Source organism: Aulostomus chinensis, chromosome 13, assembly GCF_037954235.1.
Source record: "Aulostomus chinensis isolate RoL2024-O1b breed Wild chromosome 13, RoL_Achi_v1.0, whole genome shotgun sequence".
NCBI lineage: Eukaryota > Metazoa > Chordata > Actinopteri > Syngnathiformes > Aulostomidae > Aulostomus > Aulostomus chinensis.
The window spans coordinates 16,868,408-16,894,110 of NC_141332.1; the positions used below are offsets into that span (position 1 = coordinate 16,868,408).

General features: G+C 41.9%; 1 protein-coding gene across 3 annotated transcripts in view; it reads right to left on the reverse strand.

Annotated features, from left to right (window-relative positions):
- The window catches only part of pcdh11 (protocadherin 11), a 139,056-nt gene extending 115,722 nt beyond the window's left edge, over nucleotides 1–23,334 (reverse strand). For all 3 annotated transcript variants that reach the window (XM_086221701.1, XM_086221700.1, XM_086221702.1), the window contains exons 1-3: nucleotides 22,494–23,334; nucleotides 15,932–16,502; nucleotides 3,699–6,206 (exon numbers count right to left, since the gene is read on the reverse strand). In XM_086221701.1, the coding sequence (XP_086077827.1) occupies nucleotides 3,699–6,206; nucleotides 15,932–16,462 (3,039 nt within the window). In that variant the 5' untranslated portion in view covers nucleotides 16,463–16,502; nucleotides 22,494–23,334. The remainder of the gene's footprint in view (nucleotides 1–3,698; nucleotides 6,207–15,931; nucleotides 16,503–22,493) is intronic.
- Nucleotides 23,335–25,703: the final 2,369 nt, after the last annotated feature.

The following is a 25,703-nucleotide window of genomic DNA, read 5'->3' on the forward strand; positions in this document are numbered from 1 at the left end:
GTATAATGAAGCCATATGGTGGCACAAATCTGGAGTCTCCTAAGTGTTTTTACAAGCTTTATCAGTTACGTCTGTAAAGTCCCTGGAAACCTTTTATTGACCTTCAGCTACAAACATCTCCTCGCGCGTGTGTGTTTGTGTTTTTTTGTTGTTTTTTTTTGCAGGAGGGTGGGGGATGCGTGGAAGATCACCGTGAAGGCACTGAAGTGTCTGTCACTTTGATCAACAGAAGAAAAGACGAGCTGCTTATGAGCGTTTGCAGGCTCTGGAAGGTTGGAGCTCAGGAGACACTGCCATGGTGTCACACTATCAAAAAAAAAACCCAACAACAACAAAAAAACTAAAACCCAAGGGCAGGATCGATTTAAAGATGGAGGTATTTCCACCGACAGAACTTTAGGGGGCAGTATGTCGCTTGCAAACAGACTTTTTGCCGATGAGCCTTTTGTGTCACAAACTAAACAAGTTTGCGATAATTGAAAGAAAATTGCCGCCTTGACTGCCGCACGTCCAGGAAGGTGTCATTTTTGCCTCCCCACCTACCATGGTGATTCGGTACTTCCTCGACATACAGAGCGTGTGCAGAACACCAGTTTGAGGCTGACTGGAGTGCACCCTGATTGTATACCTGTCAATCTCAGAACCCAGAGACAATTAAGTCCCTGGGGAAATGGCCCAGTATTTCGGTGTTCCGGTGTAGCCAGCTGATATCCACGACTTCCTTGTTCTGTCCTTCGCTCACTGAGGCGACAAATATGAGCGAATTGTTTCAAAAGTAGCCAGTTTACACACAAACCACGGCAACAAATTTGTTAAATCACCTGACGACTGCCACTTTTCCAACCTTGCCGATACGTTAAGTCTCCTTCTCGCTCCACGGTCAACGCAATCGAGGCCCCCTAAAACATTTACCGCTCAAAGCTATTCCAACTTTCACCAGGTGCTTCCTTGTCCTGACATTTTCTCCTTTGCCTACAGATTCTGTATTTATTTGCAGAATCTCTTAGAGAGAAATCGATCTGTAGCTGCATTTCTTGTCTGACTTCAAAAACACTGACAGTTTCTACGATGTTAACATATTTACAAGAACTAAAGTTCAGTTGTAGCTGGAAAAATCAATTATCCAACCGTTCTCATTGATAAACCAAACAACAACTTCTGTTTTAACATTCACACTTAAAATGATGTCTCTCTTTTTTTTGGTCAAATACCACCACAGGTTTTTTTTTTGTTTGTTTGTATGTTTTTTTAAGAAGCGCCTCTTTTGTCCTAAAACTATTTAAAAATTCAAAAGCATGAAATGAAGAAGTTCTTATCCAGCAACAAAACAGGACAGCCGGTCATTTAACGGAACATCGTTTCCTGAGAACGTGACTCAGCCCAGGACAGAAGCCGTGGTATCCCTGCTAATCTTAAAGGATCGCTGCCTTTTTCCTTCTTTCTTAGCAGCCTTACACGAAACCTAATTACAGTCATTTTAATCATACTGTATTACGAGTGATTAACCCTTTAGTGCATTTAATTAACCTTTGCAGCCACCGATTCTCATCAGGCAGAGCTTCATGCTATTTTTTTTTTCTTCCTTGACACAGGCTTTAAATAAGCACACTTAAAACTGGTGGGAAATCTAATGTCTAAAGTGGGAGGCATCACTTGTCAATTGCTCAAGGGGACAGAAAAATTTAGATTATCAGCTTACTGAAAATATGGTTGATGAGGAGACTAAATGAGGACAGATGTTTCTTGATAATGTTCAAACACTTGTGTGATCTCCTGTTAAAGAATGAATATAAATACCTAGAAAATAATCAGATACAAACACAGAGGCCTATGTCGCCCAAAAAAAAAAGATTTAAGAGAATGTTTACTAATCATATATTCATTGATTTTAAATTATTCTCACAAGAATACTGTGCTCTGATCAGCAACCTAAGTGGAAATCAATTTAAATCCATGATGCATAAAATTCAAGATGGATAATAATTCAGAATTGTGGAACACAGACTGAATATTTCTGCATATTTCATGGCAGTCACAACCAGGAAGAGGGGAAAATCATTCTGACAACTTGTGAGTCTGTCATATAAACATATTATGAATTAAATCTTTAGTACCAAGTGCATGTAGTAGGCTTATGTATAATGCACCATGGCAGAGCATAGCTTTTAACCATGGTTTCAAATAAAAGGTGGATGAAGGGAATGACTATCAACTCTGTGTGGGTGTCTTCATAAATTACCCTAAGCACAATACATCATTGGATAAACAGTCATTTACCAAAACTATGCCAGGGGGAATTTTTAATGCTTTCTAGATGTCACGCAGAGGCATGCGGGGAGCAAAAAAAAAAAAAAAAAAAAAAAAAAAATCCAAAGATCTATGCAACATGAGGCTAGACACCAACAAAAGCGAACCACCTCATCAAACAAAATCAATTATCGATGCGATATCATGAAATGACCCAGAATTTGGATGAATGGCAGATTTGATAATTATGATCAAAACAGTAACACAAATGAAAAAACCAAGCAACAACAGCCCTGAGAAAAAAAGAAAAAACACGTGAAGAAGGTGGATGTAAAAACATACATATCAGGAATAATAAATTGCAACCCCGTGTCAAGTCAGCTTTGATTAAATCCCATTGTGTTAGCAAATCAAACACCACCAGCGTGCGTACATCCCGTGTTTCTCCGCGTCCTCTAACACGATCAAACACATCCCAGCAAACCTAATAGTGATGTCAGTATCCTCTCCCTTTGTGAGCTAATTTAAACAACGCACAGGAAGTGTATCTACATATGCCATTTATAACAATAATTGGGGTCATTAAAGAAGAGCATTTATGGGTCTAAATGCAACATTGGCCTGGCAGGCTTTTTATGGACTACTGCTCCCTTGGTGTTTAAGTATATTGGTCTCAAAGCTCTGCATCACCTTGATCCCACTGACCCCCCCCCCCCCCCCCCCCCCCCCAAGCAGCACTACGTCTTCCCCACAGCACAGTGCTCTGGCTGTCAGCACTAGTGCAAGGCCACCTCTCCTTACCTCTGATTTACATTTATTTCCCTCGTCAGCTTTTATTTATTGGGGCACTTCGCATTTGGCACATATCTCTTTGGGAATCATAAGCCCTTCGCTCTACCTTGGCATTCAAATGAGCTTTTCTCCCACAATGCCTCACTGGCACAGTAAAGACAACACTTAATATTGTGAATGCAGAGGCCACCAAAATTGGGTTTATTCATCAAGTTGTTTTTACTTTTTTGTGCGTGCGTGCCTGCGTGTGTGTGTGCACTGTTACTTTCACGCTTTTCTAAATCTGCTTCTAAATCAAACTCCCAGCAACCACTCAAGTTTTAAAATAGCTAAGCCATCACAATTGCACTGCTGCTAATAATCAAGATTTGTTTGAATATGAAAATAACCTGCACATGTAAATGTAATTATGATGACTAATGAAAGAGGGTGAATACAGGAATTACAGAATAGCCAAAGGTTTGTTTTGTTTTGTTTGCGATTCTTCATCATCCTAATTTTAAAGTGCAAATGACATTCACATAAACATTTTCTGTTTGGGTGAATTCCTTGGCTCCGTGCTGCCACCCTCCCTCTTTCACATCACCTAGCATGGGACAGCGATGGGAGTGTGAGTGGGGTCTAGTGTGGGTGGGTTTAAAAAGGAAGTCATGAATTACCTGTCGGGTGGTGATTTGCCCTGGAGCCTTGAATCCCCCTTGACAGCCGCACTCTGAGACACTGTATGGGTCGGAGCTAGTCGATGAGCACTTGGAGAGTGAGTCACAGCCCACCACGAATGTGTTGTCCAAAGGGAGCTCCTGGATCACATGATGTTTCTTTGGGGCCACAGGAGTCTCCGGTTTGATTTGAAATGTAGGCTGAGGGGAAGCGGACTTGTAATGCTTGGCTAAATCTGGGCTGTCTGGTTTGAAGGTGGTGGGTGTGGTGGCCCAGTTGTACTTCCCCATGGTTTGCTCCTCCAGCTCCACGGGGAGATCTAGAGTACCATTAACATGCTCATGGGTGGGGTCGTCAGGCTTGGATTCATCTATGGTCACAAAGTTCAAGAGTAGGCTCTTGGGGGATCGCTTCTTTCTCTTCTTCTTCTTCTTGATCTGACGGTTTTCTTGGTTGGGTGACACCCACTCACCACTCTGCTTGCCCTTTTGTACCACTTTATGCCGGGGTGTCTGTCGGCAGCGCACCAAAGCAGTCACAAATATCACCAAGATGACAGTCATGGTCCCTGCTATGATAGCTATGACAACAATAACATATCCGTTAGCTTGAGGTGTTACCTCACTGTCTCCTATGTTACGGTCCAATGGTGTCTCCATACTTTTCCGCAGTTGCTCTTGGATGAAAGTAGCATTTGACACCGTGTCATTGACAAACAAGTGAATAAGTGCAATAGCATGTAATGACTCAGGCTGGCCTAGATCTCTGACCTTGACTACCAGTCTGTGCAGCCCCTGATCAGCTGCCACGATTTTCTCCTGTAGTGTTATGTTACCCGTTGTTTTGTCGATGGTGAAGAGACCTCGCGGGGAGACCCTAGATGTGATGATGATGCTGCTGATAATGCTATACTGCAGTTCGGCATTCATACCCGTGTCATTGTCAATGGCAAACACTCTTGTGACTACAGCGCCAGGGGTAGTGGTGGTCCGCACAAGGTCATATGAATAATTGGAAGATGGTATAACAAACACAGGGCGGTTGTCGTTTACGTCGACTACGTTTATAGTAACCTTGGCGTAGGAGGAGCTTGGAGGTTGCCCCCCATCAACGGCCTTGATCATGAACGTGTAGGCGCTTTGTTGCTCCCTATCGAAGGTGATATTGGGTTTGATCACACCAGTTTGAGGGTCGATGATGAAGTTATCTTTCCCGTTCAAAATGGACAGAGTTATAACAGCATTATCTCCTGCATCTGCGTCTGTCACTGTGATTAAGCCCACAGTTCCATAGAGAGGCAGGTTTTCAGGCACATAGAAGTTGTACTCAGGGTGTGTGAAAGCTGGGCTGTTGTCATTGAGGTCCTGGACGATTAGCCTGACAGTGACATTGCTCTGCAGGGACGAGGAACCATTGTCCCTTGCTATGACAGTGAATGAGTACCTCTCCTGTTTCTCTCTGTCCAGTCGTTTGCCAACAGAGAGGATTCCTGACCGTCTGTCTATGTTAAACCCATCAGGTGCATCAGGGCCAAGAGTATAAATAATCTCAGCATTATGTCCGCTGTCTGCATCAGTGGCACTGATTTTTATTAACTGTGTAGAGGGGTCATTGTTCTCCGGTATGGAAAGTTGGATTTCCGGCTGGGGGAAGATGGGTGCATTGTCGTTCTCATCCTTGATTTTAATTAAAACCATAGCTGAAGTGTTCAAAGGAGGCGTCCCCCTATCCGAGGCCACTATCTTAATTGCATATTCTCGAGTCGTCTCATAATCGAGGGGGGCAGCTGTCTCTAGTAGGAATTGATCATTAAAGACAGGCTTCAACCGAAAAGGAACATCATGGTCAGTGTAGCAAGCTACTTTGCCGTACAGATCAGCATCTCTGTCAGTGACAGTAATCAGAGCTATTTTGGTGTTGAGGGGAGCATTCTCAGACAACAGAACAGTCCCATTCACCAGGTTGATAATGTAGCGAGTGTCTATGGAGGGAACATTGTCATTAACGTCTGTGACATTAACAATCACTGTGGCTCTAGAGGGGGTTGAGCTGCCATCACTGGCCAGAACGATGAGTTTGTGAACAGGAGTTATCTCCCTGTCCAGCGGCTGCTTCACAGTGATCAGTCCGGTGTTGCTGTCGATGGCGAAGTGACGTCTTGTTGAGGCAGAGATCTGGTTACTGAAGGCGAAATGTATCTGTGCGTTGGATCCGAGGTCCGCGTCCGTGGCATGAAGCTGAACGACTGATGTCCCCATGGGAGCGTTCTCCGGTACCGTGACCTCCAGCTCGCTGTCCTTGAAGATGGGACGATTGTCGTTGACATCAGAGATGGTGACTTGGAGGATGGCGGTGCTGGACTTTGGAGGGTTGCCGCCGTCTTCCACCTTTATCTTCATGACGAAGGTGTCCTTCTGCTCACGATCCAGGTTCTGCTGAACAATTAGCTGCGGCCACTTGTCACCCTCTGGAGTCTCAATGATGTCAAGGCCAAATTCACCAACACTCTGCAGACAGAAGAGATAATTGGTTCACTTACAAATGACAAATAGTTACATTTTGGTCTCGACTGTGTTCACCAGGGCTGCCCTGAGAGGCACCTGTGGGCCAAAATTGTCTACCATGCATGATAGAAATAACAGGGTCAATCCCATCAATCACTGTTCTTCTTGCCTTTTTTGAGAGATAAAGGTTTTTTTAATATGTAGATCTCAAATTCTTAATTTTTCTTTTTTGTCTTTTTGGGATACTTGGTCAGGTAGTTGTAGGAGACTTCTTGCAGGGCATCTGTTTGGTCAAGCACTGGATTGCTGAAGATCAATATTTGTGTTTTCCTGGTTCTATTACTTGCACTTGAAAAAAAAAAGACCTGTTATATTGAGGAAGCACCTTCTAGAAATACATTTTACAATCACTTAAACACGTGATGTTAAGCAGTTAGTCAACTATATTATAGCTTAATAACATCTAAGAAAGGAAATTAATGATCATAGTACTATTTTGGCCCTCCAACAGAAAAAATTGGGCACCCCTGTGATATACGGTATTAATTTTCCTTATGGTGTGTAGATAGAGGGTGTCATATATTACACCAATTCTCTCTACACACACTTGACTGCAGTATAATAAGTAAGAATATTACATTTTCACTCTCTCAGGCTGATCTTAGTGTTGAGGTATTTCCTTAGGTGACTGGGGTTAATTTTTACTACTACTTTGTTTAAGGATTTAAGGCAGTGATGGGTGTAGAGAGCAAATTAAATAGTCCAGCACATTTATAAATGAGGTAGCTCGATATGCTCCACTCATTTCAGTATAAGATATCCCCCCAAATCAAACATCCTAATCATCAGCTTGATTCAAAGTTTCATTAAATTTTACCGTAAACTATACAATACATGCGTAAGAAACAAAACGGCAGCTAATTAATCCTTTAAGAAAAAAAGTGGCAAGTCATTGTTGTAACTCGGCTCCCTCCTTACAACAAGCGCTTATACGGATTCATTTACGTCTTAAGGCTCATCAGGTTCCTTCTGTCTTCATTAAAATGAGATTCCACCCTAGCTTCCTGTCTCAGCAGCATCGCAACTTCACAGTGTGACACACCAGCAACCTCAATCCACTGTTGGACCAGATCACCAAAGATTAAGACAACGGGAGTGCAAAATTCCTCCCTATTAGAAATGCGTTTTTGCTAAATCAAGGCGAGCATAAAGCCCGGGGAAAGTGAAAACAAATGTATGAGTAATCTCCATGAGAAAGTGAAAGAACTGGCACTGGCTGTTAAGAGTAATTGCATTCCAACCAAAACCTGAGCTCTAATATTTACAATTTCAGCTGGAATACGGTATGGATCCATGCGTAGCTCCAAATTAGAAAAGAGAGAGAGGGAAGTGTGAGAGAGAGAGAGAGAGAGAGAGAGAGAGAGAGAAAGAGAGGTGACAGTATAACAGAACGAGAGAGAAGGAGGGAGGAAATAAAAAAGAAGATCAAGCCCATGAATGAGCTGCATGCACATTATGAAACAAAGAAGCCCTTTGAAGCTCTTTCAGTCAGAAGCAGTTTCATGGTAAAACAAGAAAAAGCGTCCTCTTTAAAGAGATAAGCCTCATGCAGCACATAATGTTGGAAGAGATTACTCTGTCTAGGCACAGCTATCAAATGAGATTAAGATATATACATTTTCCTTGTTCAAGGAAGAAAATTTTCTACCAAATTGTGAGCACAAGACTCCTCGAAGGTTTTTTAAATCTAGAACAGCCCTTGTGCCAACATAGCGTCGAAGCTGACACAAGGGAACATGCAGCTGCAGCATGTAAATTATTGTCTACTCTGAAAAATTGCTTGCCGAGGGAACGTTGTCAACATATCGGTGATTGACAGAACTACTTAAAACAGCCAACACTGCTGCAATGATCTTACAGACCTTGTTTTGTAATCCTTTTGGCAAGAAAAAACTCATGTAGGGTTAAAGTGACACATATATATATATATATATATATATATATATATATATATATATATATATATATATATACACAATATATACAGACAGAGACACAAAAACTTTGTGAGAAAATGTAGAGAAAGTGCCTTATGGATGAACTCTGATGATCTTTTTACACATCGCAGATTTATTTTCTAGAATAACTGAAAAGGTCCAAGGGAGCACTGGGAGAGCTCATGTTGCTGAGCCGCTACTCCATCCACACCGAGCTCCTCAATCCTCGGTTGTATGAATTGTTCATACAGCCCAGTTGCAGTATCTGCACACTGATATTGGACGAAGCCTGATGTTAATAGTAGGATGTTGAGTTACGATGTGTCAAAGGGAATGTTGCACGATGATTTATGAGCCAGCATTTCCTTCTATGCTTTTGTCTTGGTTTCACACAATTTTACAGCTGACAAGACAGCACTCAGCGCATTTCAATAAGTTGAAAAGAGCTATCTCTCAGGCTGTGCATCCTCCTGAATGCAGAATTAGTCTGGTGGATTGTGATAAGATCTAGGGCAGGCTAAGAAAAGGCCAAATACTAGCAGGAATCACTCACTGGAAACCCTAAGGCTAGCAAGGAGGACAAAGCTCTCTAAACGGCAAAGTGTGCAGTACGCGTTATACTATACCCCGCTCTGTCCCCACATTGCACAGGTGACTTGAACTTTTGATGCTTGCGCTTCATTTTGTACTACAGGGCCGGAGGGATCAGGGGACGATATGTGGGATGCGTTTGGTACACAATTTAATTAGGAGTTAGCTAATTTAAATGAAAATGATTGAGGCACACTGACGGAAGCAGAGGTAGCTGATGATAAGCAAAGGATGACTCCCGTTCTGCAGATAGCGGCTCAGATTATCAGTGGATGCATCTTTCAGTCAAGTTGATGACCTTATTAAAACTCAGAGGAGACTGAGATTGGGCTGTGAATATATCAGCAGGACTTTAGTCACGATGATGGCCATGGATGGGGTAACTGGGGAGGGCTATTCATCACAAGTGAGAGCAGCTCTTTATAATGCTGAAGCTCTCTGTTCCATTCCTCCCTCATTTGTTCTCTCCATACCTCCTACCTCTTATGATTCAATGTATTGAATTAAAAAAAAAAGACATGAATTGTTTGCCTCTTCTTATCAAACCCCGGAAGACAACGTGTCAAAATAAGACTGCAAATTCTTGACAATGAACACTCCCCCAAAAACTCCTACTACCTATAGGCAGCATACCATGCAGTCAGTTTTGCTTGGATTTTGAATACATTCTGCATCCTAATATTAAAAACAACAACAACAACAACAACAACAAAAACAAGATTGAGATTATAAATAAAATCATTCAAGGTCAGACAAGCCAAAAAAACATCCACTTGAAATTCTTAGGGTTATTTTAGATAGACGTGTAATGACCCATTAAGTTGAAAAAAAAAAAATCCCAGAGGGGAAAACCAAAAAACGGGTGGGTGGTTAAATGTTATGTCCGAGATCCGCCAGATTGCACAGACCCAAATACAGACATCCACTTCATCTTGCAGTTTATCAGTGAGGCATAGCCTAGCCAGCAGCAACACACTGATCTACACGAAACGACTTGAACAAGACGCCCACTTAAAAACGTGTCCGCAGATGCCGACATATGGATGCAACTTAGATGAAACATGTGATGCTGCGAAGATCACACATCACCCAGATGAAGAAAAAAGAGCCGGGGAGTGTGAAGAGTCCAAAAATGAAAAGCAAAACAAAACAAAACCAAAAAAAAAAACCCAAACAAAACAACAAATTTATCTCCTACAGTCTTAAGTCTGTTTCCATGTTGGCTTCTTGAGTTCTCCTGTGAATATATAAAATGATAGAATCTGCTTTCATGGGGCATCTTCGTTCATCCATGCATGTGATTGCTTTTTCTGACCTTGACCATTTCTTAGAATCTCCTTCTCTACAGTTCAGGTGACGTAACACACCATCGCACTACACTGATGGCAGAGTTTTCACTCCGAGCGTGATTACCAATCATTATGTGAGGTGCAAGAGCACTGTGTTGGAAAAAATTACCCATTGTCCCTCTTAGCTTTGACAAAAAAAAAAAAAAAAAAAAGTCCAAAAAGCCTTCCATGCTACTTTCATCTGTGTTGTATGTTGACAACTCAGGCATGGTAAATGTGGAGTGGCACACCACTGAGTGTGTCTTGCTGTGCTATACACAATTGTAGCAATTGTGCCCTGTACAACACAAGAAAGCTGGGCAACATATCATTCTGAGGGAGTTTTCGCAGACAAATCTCACAAGACCATACATAGATAGTCCAAGGGTGGCTTAGTGGCCTAGAGCTATTCTAGGAAATGCTTGCACATTCCTTTCCCACTAAACCCTTGGCTTTCTCCTGCACTCCTGAAATAAAAGATAGCAAAGGTTGAAAATGTCTCCTAATGCTTCCACCTAAGTTTTACTCAAATGGAACCTGGAACACAAGGAAATGAATCTCAAGTACAATGAGAATATAATGAGAGGAACTAAATCAGGAATGCATTGCCAAAGATGCTGTAAGAGGAATTTTCTGTGAAAGATAATACAACCTCAGCCTAGGCGAGGGATTTAGAATGCTTTATATTGTGAAAAGGACAAAGAAAATGATTGCAGATGATCATCATAATGAGCAGAACATTTGGTTGGTGATTTTCCAGGCATGAACAATTCAGGACATCGCGCTGGAGAGGCCTTGGCAGTGGGAAGACTCTTTAAAAATGCAAATTGGTATTCAAGGCAGACACGGACAGCAACGATTCTGCTCATTCCAAACCCAGCGTTAAGTTTATCTGAGACTCCAAGATGGACTTGTCATTTCAGTCTCGCAATGTGCTCTCAAATCCAGGAACCTTCCTTTATTTATGCTTAAAGCTTTCTTCCAGATTGCTTGCATCTCTTGCTTTAATTACACTTCATTTGTCATCTCCAATATTCATCTAACCACAATGCAGAGAGTGTGTTGTCTAGACTATAAATGAAGAATGCATGATATTATCCTAGTTTTCTGGATTTAGGGCTGACTCCATTAGGCAATGGAGAATATTGCACCACAGTTTAATAGCGCATAAATTAAACGATGACGAAAAGCTTTTCCGAGTTCTGCGTGTGACACCTATTAGCATAATACAGCACATTCCTTCTCAACTGCTTTAATCTACTATGTTCAGCACATGTAACCTGTTGCTGGAAATTGAACATGCACCATCTGCTGCGTCTGCATTTTTCGACTGTGTGTTCTGTGAAATCACTGTAACTGGGGGTGAAAACTTTCTGCATTTTTTTTTTTTTTTTTTACAGCCTTCTCCCGTAATGAAGTGAAGCATATGGAAACATTAATGACTGTTATAAAACATTGTAGGCTTCGTGGCATAACTTTATGAAAAAGAGGATGTCATTTTCTGTAGAGGGTAAAAATTAATTTCCTATATGGAAATACGCTGCTGCCCTGTAAGCAACAGAGGATGGTAGTAGCTTGATGATTCAAGCGGGGGTGTGTGTGTGTGTGTGTGTGTGTGTGTGTGTGTGTGTGTGTGTGTGTGTGTGGGTGGGTGGGTGGGTGGGGGTGTGTGTCAACTTTGCCAAGGAGGTCATTTCCGTCTCTTAGCAGGATTACACAAAAAAACTATGGCTGAGTTGCACATGTGTTTGGAGGTGTGTACCAAGAGGAAAGGAAGAACCCTTTGAATTTTTGGAGGAGATATAGTTAGAATTTATTATTTTCAATTGGATTTGTATGCCAGTCAGTATGATTTTCATCAATTGTTCTTTTACATTTTACCATTTTGGTGATTTTATGTGATGCATTCTTATTTTGTCATACGCCTCAAAAAGTCATATTCCTCAAAGCCCCTTCCCAATGATTTTGGTTTCTGCCAAAAGTTGCAACAGCCACTATCCATGTGGCAAGAGTGGAGATAGACAACAATCTAAAACAGCACCAGGGATTAAGTAATCCCACACTGATCTGTGCAGGGATACGCGTCAACATAATCTGTGGAGGGACTATTCACGTGAGCTTGTTCTTTGCACTGCGAGACAGAAAACTATGCAAACGCCACTTAATATGAAAAAAAGTCCATCCTCTATTGCCCCACGAGATACACCTTTCTTCTCCCAACAAGCACATCTCTGAAGCGACAGCTGCAGCTGTGTCATTAAAATAATTTGGAATGACAGCCTAGGGCCACAGCTACGTACTGACACCCCCCCCCCACAGACACAGACACCGGAGAGCCCTTGGAAACTATTACTCCTGCTGTCGGTCGTAATGTAAATACTCAAGCTGCGTGCGGTGTGCGTGTTATTAGCTGCACTCACTCTGTAGCCTGATGAAGAAACAGAATAGTCGAAACCAAACTGTACAGATTAAAATAAAAACAAGAAGAAGAAAAGGCAAATGGCGATAATGTTTCAACTACAGGTGATCTGAAACAGACAGTCAAGGAGTGAACACAGATACTTAAAAAGTCAATTAATGATAAACATCGCAGCATTATCTCGCGGTGAGCCTAATGATACGAGACATTTTCCAAAAAGATAAGAGAAGGACTTGTCCACTTGTCTAATTTGATGAGATTGGAGAAACCTGGATGAGGCAGATTACACCTGATCTGAGGCTGTCTGTGATGGGACGGAGCACACACGTGCGGATTGGATGACCGAGGTAAATGTAACATGTCGTGGTCTGCAGGTATGTGCATGCACCTGGTTTGCCGTCGTATAATGTCATATAACAGTCAACATTCAAAACAAAAAAACACACAAAAAAAAGGAAAGAACTTCTTGAAGTACTAAATAGAGAAGAATTTTCATCTATTGCGTGATCAGACTGTCAGTGACATCCTGGTGTATCTAATAGGCAGATGATTACTTGTCAGTTCACATAATTTTGTGACAAATCAAAGCAGGTGTATATTATCAACTGTATTAACTTCACCTGAGGACGACCATCTGTTGCTGAAATAATAATCTCTATCCATATTCACAAAAAACAGAAAAGACACAACGGCAGTGTCTTTTCCATTATCATTACTTGCTTGTCAACTCAGTTTTGACTTGCGTTTTTGCAAAGCAGTGTTACGTTTTTGGGTACGTGTGCACACGAGCGCGTGTGCAAGTGTGTGTTCGTCGGTAGCCTCTCACATCTGAAGGTAATGCACTGACATTATCTCACTCTTTTTGTTGTTGACAGTATCTGATCAGAGCGACAGGAGGTTTACAGGCTGATAGCATGGCTTCAACGAAGTTAAGGGAGGAACAACTTCAGACGATATTGGACCCACTAATACTTTTTCACATCATTGATCTCAATGCATGATCATTGCCGTCAAAATCTATTTCCTACAATTAGTGGCCAATATATTTCCTCTCTAACAATGCAAACATGGTTTAGCTCAGTTTATCCAAACCCTTTTTTTTTTTATTCATAATTTTCTATCCTTGAGTTAAAATTAGCCCAATAAATTCAATGAAAGCACAATTGTTATTTAAAAAACAATGATTGCAATCCAAACCTTGACATTTATGCTGTTTTACTCGGTTAAGCTATTGATGCTGGGTGTGTGGTATTTATGCTAATTGCAACTTAAATAAAAAAAGTCTGCCTATTTGTGAATAAATGTTCAATTTTGGGAAAAAAAATGTCATTCCCAGTGAGTTAAAGCTAACTATAGAACTCATTTAACTCCGGATTATTCAGATTTGCATCCCACCACTTTCTGTTATTCCCTGCACTTTGAGCCAGATCGTAGGTGGGAGGACTACATGTACAATTCTCTACCAATGCAATTTTATTTTCAACTGCAGCGGAGTGAGAGCCCCCGTTAAAATGTTTTTGTCCCGAGCACAGGAGATCATGCACGGCAGCTGGTCAGATGTCCTGTTACTAGGATTATTCACCTGTTGGCTCTTGATGATTACACCATTTAAACAAAAAAAGAAAGAAATGTATATTCATTAGGCAGTATTTGGAATTGCACATCATGCACTGATTCAAAAACAGGATGAAGCCAATTGACTCCAAATATAAAAATGTGCCTGACTCTTGTCAAAATAATATTAAAATAACTGTTGGTGAGTTTTTTGTGGGTTTTTTTTTTTTTTTTTTTTTTGAAGCTGGTTTCTGGCGAGTTCTGGTTTTATTGGTCTGGTGCATGAGCTTAAACAGATTTGATTTTAATGTCCTTCCATGCTGCTGCTCTGCACAAAAACATATTTTGAGGACAAAAATCGTGACTATAATCACATACAGGGGTATAATAGCGGGAGGGGAAAATATGACTTCTGTCAGACACCCAAAAATTTCGAGAAAGGACAGGGGCCTATAGAGTGTTGTGAAAGGCCCAGAATTTTGTGCAACAACTATTAATGTGAAAAAAAAAAAGATTCTTTGTAGGTGACGCAGGTAAAAAATATGATGTTCATAAAGTAAATTATGCTCAAGTAAAACAAAAAAGTCTGAATCGTCCACGTAAGTAAATGTAGAATGATATCCAGCTGCCTACTGTGAAACTGCAACCTTTATTTATTTTCAGCAAGTTCTCACTTACATCCCCCAATAGTAGCAACTGTATACATATCAGCAAATACTTCAGAGCAGCTGTCAACCATACCCCTTTTTTATAGCAATGACAAATTATCAATGATAGAAACCATCTTTTAGGGAAAATGAAAAGAAATTAAAAGTAACATGAATACTGATTTGAAAAAAGTCCAATTTGTCCAACCTGGAGAGGGGACAGGTTAATGACCTATTCTGCAGCCAGCCACCAGGGGGGCGATCTAGATCATTTGGTTTCACCTTTGCTGAGCTCTAATGGTGTGCATCTACATATGGGCAATGGAGGGATGGTGATGATGATGATGATCAGGGAGTTGGAGTGTGTGGAGAAAGTAAAGATAAGAGAATATCATGATGATTCCCTCCTCAACGTGACGACAATGATAATAATAATGGTGTTGTCATGTGAGCACAGTCTCATCCGGTAGTCTGCTGCTTCCTGTGTATTGTGATTGAAAATACAGCTGTTACCACACTGGCAGCTTCCTTTCATCTGTGGCTTTATTATCTGAAAATTAATTAACATGGAAATGATTTTACATGAAAAGCAAGACTCGGGATGGAATCCCCCCCCCCCCCAAAAAAATAGGAACAAAAGATGCTGTAAGGACTTGTAGCGTAAAAATTGAGTCTCCGATCAGACCTAGCCAATCTAAGACAGAGAGAAACTGCATCCTGACAGGTGGCGTGCTGCAGGATTATCAGTGAGTCAGCTCCTTTTACCATGTGTGATACTCAATCATCCACCGAGTTACTTCTGTTTAATCTCTGTATTTGTTTGTCCAACACGAAGGTCTTTAGTTTACCAAATGTACCGCTGTAATTATTGTTTGCTTGGCTTTACAAAGTGACCGTTTATCCCACTATCAAGTCTATCAGGAAATGCAGTAACTTGAAAATGGTTCCAGTATTAGGAGGATTCAGGCCCAAACCATTCAAATATAAATACTTTTCCCTTGTTTACTATTGAACTAAATCGATTTGTGCAAGTTGCCTTTAGGTCATGACACTTTCCACTGCAGGTTTGCAAACCCTTTCCTTTGCAAAAGAAATGTGTTTTCTGTCTTTTAAGATAACTGATGTCACCTCAAAACATAACCATCCATTCATTTTTTAACTCTGAAAGTTTAAAGGAGAGAGCGATCCTCACCTTGACCAGTTCATAATGTTGGATCCCATTGATCCCGACATCAGGGTCAAACGCTGAGGGCACTGGGTATCGGGTGTTGATGGCCGTATTCTCTGGGATGGAGATGTTAATGACAGTAGACTGGAAAAGCGGTGCGTTGTCATTCACATCCTCTATCAGAAAGCGAATCTTGACCAATCGGAAGATCTCGTCGGGCAGCACGGCCACCTCAATCTCATAGTAGCAGCGTTTTTCAGCGAAGAGACCCGAGCACAGCTTCTCCCTGTCGATTCTGTGATTGGTGGTAAAGATCTCCCCAGTGTTGGCCTCCACCCTCACCAAAGGCACGTCGCCCGTTTTGTACACAGGCTTGAACTGCAGCGGCGAGGATAGCCTGATGCTAGGGTCTAAGTTGAGGTCCAGGTCCTTACGCAGGTTCCCAATGCGGACGTTCTCCGGCTGTTCCTCCTTCACCGTGTAGTCTCTCTCCTGGGCCCAGACCACACAGGTGAGCAAGACCACCAGCACATGAGCCTGACTTGCTAAGTTCATACTCAAGAGTGGATGGAGCTTCAGTACTACAGCAGCAATTCTGTTACAAGAGAGCCACAGAAAGAGACAAAAAAAGAGAAAAGAAGACACTGTGTCAATGCACTAAATTACATGACATTCAAGTTCTACTGTAATTAGTACTACTTTCCCTGATGGCGAGTTTTCAACTTGACCTATTCATCCAAACTAGTTAGGAGACCACATCCTTCTCGTGTCTTTGAGAGCAAATTATTAGCAGTTTTACACAATTAACCTTTGATAACATCCACAGAGCAAGCAGACACATAAAAAGGTTAACGGTTCACGCATCCCATCAATCCATTTCATCACGCTAATGAAACATTTCAGTTTTTAGAGTGAGAAGAACGGTCCCAAAACTCCCAGTCTTGTGCCCCTCATTTGCGCATCCTTGGAAGGCGTGCAAGACCGCAGGGTGTCCCAACTCTCAGGGGGTGGGGGGTGGTGGAGCCATTAGTAGTACCCCATGCACCCTAAACGCACCCATCTCTTAAGTCTGCATCTGAAAATACTTGGCTGAGGGCTGTTGTTTTGACATTGATTTCATTACAACTAACCAATGGTGAGACAGATGGATTATTGACCGCAGGGAGAGAGAGGAACATTTTGGAAGAAAACTAATCATTTTTTTTTAAGAGTAATTAGAATTTATTAGCAGCAACAGTGTCGTGCTCTTCATCTCATCTCATTAAAAGTGCATGATCTCGCAAATGCTGTAAGGTGTATGATGTACACACGTCATTTATCATATAAATATTCCATTTCTTGAAAGGATTGGCCAGACATTGGTGCATTTTTAGCAGAAGACAATTAAAAATATGGAACATCTCGTCCGTTGTGCTGCAAACAGAAGTGATAAATGCCGGCATGTCCCAATTCCGCACCCTGTACTTAGGTCCCCTTGGGTTCTGAGGCCCCTTAACTCCACATTTCTATGGACTTTGAGGACGACCTTTGAGCGAACTTTGGGGAAAGGACCTATAAAAATCAGAAAGTTTTTACTTTGAAAGGTTTCTCACAAACTACTTATCTTAATTTAGATTCAATATGGTGTAGCGGCATCTTCAAAAACTGCAGCTCATCTCCAGATTTCAGCTGATTGGAAAGAAGCTTGAAGTAATGTTGCTGACATGCATGAATGCACACGCACACACACACACACACACACACACACACACACACACACACACACACACACACACACACACACTTTAACAGTTGTAGCACTTGGCAGCAGCGATTAATGGAGAGACTCATTTGCTTTGAATGTCAACAATCGAGCTCTGAAATATTTCATGAACATCCATGTGCGTAAACATCCGTGGCGAGATAAGAGCTCTGTTTATAGCGTGTCTGCAGTGGAAGGAGACAACCGTATGTAATTATTTATTGTGGGAGATGACATCAGTCAAATTAGTGAAATTTAATCAGAACTTCATTGCCTCCTAGCAGACGAGGTGCTCTCAAAGCATCCAGGTTACATTTAACACTCCTTCAACAGTGCAGATGGATTCATCATCGCTGGAAATTCTTCATTTTTCTTCCCTCGATACCAATTCATTTGATGCTGTAATTATACAAATATCTTTAATTGTTTTTCTTTTTTTATATGTAAGGGCATGGACCACAATTGCCAAAACCAAAGTAGGTCATTGGAAGACGATGAAGGATGATTTCCCTGCCAGTCTATGCTAGCAATGAAATATTGACTGCTTTCCACCCGCTGGTTAGTAGGTTACTGACACATTTATTCAGGTAGTTACTTCATGTTGTTTGCCAGCTCATTTTTTTGTTGTTGTTTAATTCATTAATTTAATGGTTTCTTGGACATGCTTCACAGCTGAGAGTAATTCCTATCACTGGTAATCACAATTAAAACTGCTTGGACAAAGAGGTTTTAATTGGCTTTTGACACTGCAGTGGTGCTAATTCAGTTTAATTATTGCACTGTACGTGTTCAGTAAAGAGGGAGGGGAAATTGCATTGTTGGTCTTCAGATTATTTTCGGTGTTGCAACGCAGGTAAAAACCAACAATGCAAAGCTTTGTTTACTTCTCATAATAATAACAGCCTGCTTCCCCATGTGTATCCCAGCGCAATACATTTAATAACTAATATGATTTCATTTTATATTCCACTGTGTGTTTAGGTCAAACAGAACTCCCCCATGAGTGTTTATTAACCCGGTGAAATTTTCCATGACACACTGGTTTCTATTCATAAAGTAGGATGTATTGAAATAAAACGTCCATTTCCATCAAAGTACATGGCGGAGAGAGTATGACAGCCATCACACAAATGATGTACCGCTGGTTGTTGAAAATAAATTCATACTTGCAGTAATAAGGGACCGCAAATAACTCTTGGGGGCAGCAATATTTCCCGCTTTATGAAATTTCCATCCATTTACATGAGTCAAACAATAAAAGGTATGACTACCTAAATTGCACTACAGGGGTCCTCTGCATTGGCAAGGCAAGAGCTTTCATTGATGCTCGGCTAACAAAGGGGAATTGATTAAAAACAGGAATTTAATTAAGCCAGTTTTGAATCAGCAACAATTACAAGAAGCAGATCTTTTCATATATTCTATAAAGCGGTCATACGAGGCTCATTAAAGCAAAGAAAATTTTTAAAAAAGGAGAGCTTGACATTGATCAATAGGAGGGGTTGTACATCCCACATGTATAACACCAGCAGCATTGTACTTGCACATTGAGCTGTACATCCCATCAGTGAGTGTGACACACTTTACTTTGAAGTGTGCATCTTTATTTTTTTCCCCCCCTCTTTTCTGAGGACGAGAGCAGCGACGATCGCCAGGCAGTCGGAGGCTGAGCTCGCATAACGAATAATGAAGTTGAAATTACATCTTTAAATGAAATGTGATTCACCACATTTGGAAGAAGAAAAAAAAAGAAAAAAAAAAAAAACAAGAGAGATCAAAGAATTCTTCAGATATCCCCCCCCCCCCCCCACTCGTAAAGTGACGATAATTGTCGGGCAGAATGAAGGAGAGTGGCGCGTTTTGGACTCGTGCAGCAGAGAGGACACACTCGCAATTTCACGTTGGAGACGGAGCTCTTTCCACGGAAACATTATAGATAGGTTGCAAAATAAGTTGTCTTCTTTTAACCGTAATTTTCCCAACAACTTGTCACAACTCTCTATGAACACGTCTACAAGGGATACAGCTAGGTGAGACGAGGAATTAAGCTGCAGGGGTTGGAGGGGTAGGGGTGGAGGGGTAAGAAGGAAGGGAGAAAGAAATCCTAGGTGTCAGTCAGAGTGTCTCCTTTGCTTACATTTCACTAGTCTCCTGAAATGCTATTTTGAGCCCCAGACAGCAGGTTGAATCCAGAAGGCAAACCCAAGCTTCCCTCTTGGGAGACACAGAGCGGAGAGGAGCAGGCCTGCCCTGGATCACTTTACCTGACAGTCTGATGGACAGACATTCCTACTGTTTATATCCAGTGAAGATGGCAGTGAGGGGGACTGAAAACTACTGTCAGTCCCTACCTTCGCCCCCCCACCCCCCCCCCACCCTAAAGACACCCTCAACCATAAGCCTTAATCGTGATTAGTCAAGATGACCCGAGACATTTGGAGTTCCTTAACTGTCGAAAGCACCGGCGGTCGTATCTGTCAATATTTCCTGTCTGTTTTTTTAAAAAGCTTGGTAACATTGGTAACTCTTTTGATTGTCTCGGGCTTTTTCTCTTTTCAACAGCTTTAAGGATCACTGACAGCCTGACAGACCAGGTTTCTGTCAAGATCAATCAGTTCTTTTTCAGTCCGCACAGCCGGAACAATTTTCCTTACGAGGCGAAAGCAATAGAAAACGTTCTCCCTCGGGAAACTTCCACAACGACTGTATCACCCGAGTCGTGCTGGAAAGTGCGAGGGAAAATGATGCTTGACATAAATGGCTACTTTGACGGTGTTAATATGAGATTTAATGCTCGGAAAAAGATGTATGAATGGAGTTCAAATATCTGTGGGATTCACCATCTTTGATCAGTAAAGGAGAGAAACGCACGATGCGTCAGAATTCTTACACAATTGCTCGCAAAATATTGACGTTCTACCTTAATATTCCTCCTCATATTTCCACAATTTGATATTATATCCAAAAATTGCGTCATTTTTGAGTCGTCCTGCTGGGTTTTGATTGGCGGGTGATGTTCCTAAACGACTAATTACTGACGCTGTAATCGTGGACCTCAAGAGGGCAGTCCATACATGCAAACGTAGTCCTAGACTGACAAATTGAGCTGAGGGTTGTGCCTTCTCTTCAAAGTTAGCTCCCACAAACAAAAATAGAGGAATGGAAATGAACTGTGAGATTAACTGCAATTAATCCAAGCTAAGAGGGGGGGGGGGGGGGGGGGGGAGGAATACACAGGGGAAAATCAACTATAACTTCCTTTCCTTTTTATGAGCAGTCATTTTTGTGACTTTTGGGATGTAAAGTGTGTCAGCTGAGCTGCTAATTTTCCCAACCCATCCTTTACCGGATCCAAACCCTAACCATATCCTTTAATACGGTGCACCCTTGGTCAAGAGAAGATCAAGACTAGAAGGAACTTTTTTCATGACCCAGTTTAAATTTGCGAACATTAACTACATGTGACGTCAGAGACCTTACAGGGTTTGTATTGTAACGCTGGAACTAGCATGCGTTGGCTGTGCATGGGGATGAAGACATCTTCGACACATGGCGGCATGTCTGGCTTCATTACTTCATGAACTTTCCTACATAGAACTATGTCATGATTTCTTCACTCATCTCCAGCACCAATCCATCAGAACTAGCCAAAGCACGCTAACATGATAGCACTGCTACCGTTTCTGAAATACAGTTGTGCATGAGCAAATACTTTGATTTTTTTTTTTTTAAAAAAAAGCTCTGCTACCATTTTCTCTCTCTCTCTCTGTCTGATTTCTTTTAATATTAATGCCATTTGCCTGCAGCCAGAATATGCTGCTCACCTCGGGATGGTTCACATTACCATTTGATTTAATTCTCCAGCAAATAGCCTATTGAGTTCAGTAGGCCTGTTGGGGCTCTTTGAACACAGCCTACGAATGATCTATTGCATATTGAGCAGGTACAACCTAATAGATTTGCAACACAAACAACCGACTGTGACGGGCAAGCTTGACAGGTAATTAGACGTTGATGATTGTACCTGTTGTTTTAAAATGAATAAATAAATAAAAAAAGGCACGGGATTGTTTGTTTTTTTTCATTCCTTGAGTGAGTCGGATTAGAACAGCCCCCCCTGAGGTTATACGGTCTGTGACAGTTGAGAGCCGCTTGACCAGGAGAGGCTTTGCTGTTACCGCGCACCCACGCACCGATGGAGCAGCGCGCGCGCACGCACGCACACACACATACATACACACACGCACGCACAAAAGTCTCCGCAGTTGCAAGCGCTTTTAAAGTAAGGGGCCTATAGCTATTGTAACGGTCGTTTTTAATGAGCAATATTTGACAGCAACAAATAAAAATTGGCACTCTAAGTCGTGACCATACGGCGCGTGAAACATTCGTAACGCGATAACACCAATCTTTTGATCGGAAAAGCGTGGAGAAGAAAAAAATGTCCATTTCCATCAGGTGCAAGGCTTCAGGATAACACCACACACACACACACACACACACACGCACGCACGCACACACTGACCCACTATCGCTACCATACTGATTTATGGCTGATACTGATGAAGTGGCTGGGAGACTATCACTAGATTCTCCCGGCAGTTTACGCGTCTATCACTGACTGTAAATAAAGGCTCCTCGTGGGGCATCAATTCGCTTTTATATGGACCGTACAAAGTGGGCTGCTGGGTCCTCTCCAGCGTTCATATTAATACTACTAATAATCATAATAAAACAGGAAAAAGGCGCACGGTAGATGGAGCACCCGTGTGAATACGAGGAGACAACTTGAAGTGAAAAACACATCTCAGTGGTAAAGAAGACAGTGGAAGAGGCAAAGCTTACCTTTTCCGCTCGACGGGGAATGAGAAAAAAAAATCAACCGCTTGTGCCGTCGCGGAGAGACATCAGTGATTTAAAAAGCAGAAGTGCCATGAATTGAAGTGAAGTCAGGGGGAGAGAAAGAGAGGAGAAGGTGGGGGAAGAATCCTCATCGGAAGCGGTGGCAGGATACAAATAGAGGGGTGAAAATGTTATCCACTATTAAAAAAAACAACAACTTATCCATGCGCTAATAAAAAGAGAGATGTGATCCTCGTGTGCAAGAGAGAAAGAGACCAAAAAAACAAAAACAAAAACAAAAAAAACACGCACACATCAACTTTCTTTGAAAAAATGACGCTGTAATTCCTCTTCCGATGGTTCACACGGACGGAGATGTGCACTGACCCAAGCTTGTTTGACTTCCCTATTCTAGATCTGCCGTCAAATCCTACATTATTCTCACGGCAGAGAAGAAAAAACAACCAAAAAAGAAAGAATGAATCAACATCGCCGGTGCCAAGCGTGCGCTCACGCGTCTTGACCCGCACATGTAACTTCAATCCAATGGCGCAAAAAAAAACAAGAGGGAAAAAAAGAGCATTTGCAATGATTGATGTTATAAACACTTGTTTAGACTGTATTTTAGGTTAAAAAAAAAAAAGGTTGCACGAGCTCCCGTTAAAACTCAAGAAAACATGGGATGCAGAGATCGCATCGCCTCCCCAGCGGAGTTGGATCAAAGTGTGCCTCAGTGCAGCATCACTTACAGGAGCCGGGATAGGCGGTTCACCGTATCTGTCTGCTAAGCTGTAGATGTCTCAGTAGTATTGTATGAACTCAGTTTCTCAACACTGCCCACCTCTCTCCCTCTCGCTCTCCCTACGATTGACATCATGGTGGAAGGAGGAGCCAACATCAGATTTAAGAGCCCCGGTCCTCTTAAAGCCGCACTGCGTTGGTGAGAGATGCTCGCACAGGGGATGAAGGTTGTTGCCGGGTATGTGTTGATCACAGATGCCTCTGCTGTTTGCAATAGCCACCACTACCTATTCCAGAAATCCACCTGAAAGCATGAGGGGGGCACTGTTCACTTTTACAAGGGAGCCTTGCTGTTCATTTCAAATGGAGCTCTACTGTATCACCAGCAGCACCAGCAGCAGCAGCAGCAGCAGCAGCAGCAGCCCAGAATAATGATGAGCTTCAAAATTTCTTTTCAGACATTCCCTAGAGTGTCAAAAGGGTAGAGCTCTTATCAGGGCTGAGGAGAGAAATTAGCCCGATAATGGGTTTGTTCACAGTTTTCTATGTATAAAATTGTGTCAAATCATTTCTGTGGTCTAAAGAACCCGTCACGGTTCAGCAGTATTCTCACCAGAATGTTGAACAATTTTAATGATAGGAATTGTAAAATAGCAACAAGGGGTTTCTTAGAAATTGATGGAAATCTACAGCGTGGGCTCTTACGAGGTAGATGAAATGCCTCATGTAAATGAAATTGAACTATGGGATCCAGTCAGTTTCAGCCATAAGACATAAGTTAAATAGATATTGGCTCAAATATGACTGAAATGAGGACAAACCACTCACTTTCCTGCCGTGTGCGTGCGTGTGCGTGTGCGTGTGTGTGTGTGTGTGTTGGGAGGGGGTCAAATTAATGTGAACCTTCAAGTTCTAACATGTCCTTGATAAAAGGTAATGGTCATGCAGAGGTCATCAATCCTGATATGTTAAAGCTGATTAACCTTTGGCTCCTTGACATCACCTCGTATGACATGAATGCAACTGAAACTCTCATCCTCCGGCTGCCATCTATCTATCAGCGGTTTTATTTACCATGGAAAAAAATGTCTTGACAGGCTGTTTGTAATGAGTGAAATGATCTGCTGATGTGCTCGTCCAAAAAAAACCCCCAAAGAATTCTCAGCTTATATATTTTTTAAAAAGAAATTATACTTGGCTTAACTTTTTTCTGTTCCAGGAAACATGATAGCCTGCTTTGTTTTTCTTATCTTAATTATGTTGTTTGTCTAACATTATCCAAAGCAAGCGTTTAAGGAGTTTAAGTCCAACAACAATGAAACAATATGATCCGGCCGAGGCTCAGAACTGGGAGCCGCGAGGATTCCTGCACTATTGTGCGGACCCTTTGTGTTTCTTAGAATTCGTCTTCATGGCCGCGATCTTCTCCCTCTGTTTGTGGGGAAGAAAAAGCAGGGAAAGTTTGCATTGCGGTTTGGGTTCAGACCCCTGACTTTTTAAATAACTGATTTATGTTGTCACAGGAAGTCCAGAAGCTACGATGTCAAATCAAATTACTGCATTTTACAACTTTCTGATTTTCAGAAAAAAAAATCCCAAATTCCATGAGCTACTACAAGAAAGCAGGTTTGATGCATTCACACCAAACTTGGCATACGCTGAATGGGACTTCCTCATCTGACCACTGGAGGGCACCAAAATAAGTAAACTTAAAACTTATCGAGGGCTGCACCGTGGTGCAGTGGTTAGCACTGTTGTCTCACAGCAAGAAGGTTGTTGGTTCGACCACGGGATCTTTCTGTGTCTAGTCTGCATGTTCTCCCTGTGCCTGTGTGGGTTCTCTCAGCTTCCTCCCACAGTCCAAAGACATCAAGAGGGGACGAGGCTGATTGATACTCTAAATTGACTGTAGGTGTGGCTGTGAATGTGAATGGTTGTTTGTCTCTATGTGTTGGTCCTGTGATGGACTGGCGACCCGTCCAGAGTGAACCCCGCCTCTCACTCAAAGGCTGCTGGGATAGGCTCCAGCCCCCCCCACCCCCCCCGCAACCCTTGACAGGATAAGCAGTAGAAAATGGATGGATGGATGGAAAACTTGCCTATCATGGCCTTTAGCTTTTTTTTTCTATTTTGGAAAAGTTGCGGCCCCCCCCCCCCCCCCAAAAAAAAAAACTGTCAAGTCATTTGTCGCAAACATCCAACGAGACTTTGAGATGATGAACTGTACAGTTTTGATTAGTCAAAGTCACTATCGCAATTGACATGATATCTCAAGAAGGCAAATTTATTTCAAAATTTTGCACACGTCTACTGGGACTAAAGGATGAACTGCAAAGATTGTACCGGTCAAAGGTCAAGATCTAAGTGACAGGCTGCCTTCAGACTCATGGAACCGCAATGCAGTATTTCTAGTTTCCACAGGTTTCTGTCAGAGATTAAATCTTTTCTGTTACACTCAGTACAGTTCGAAGT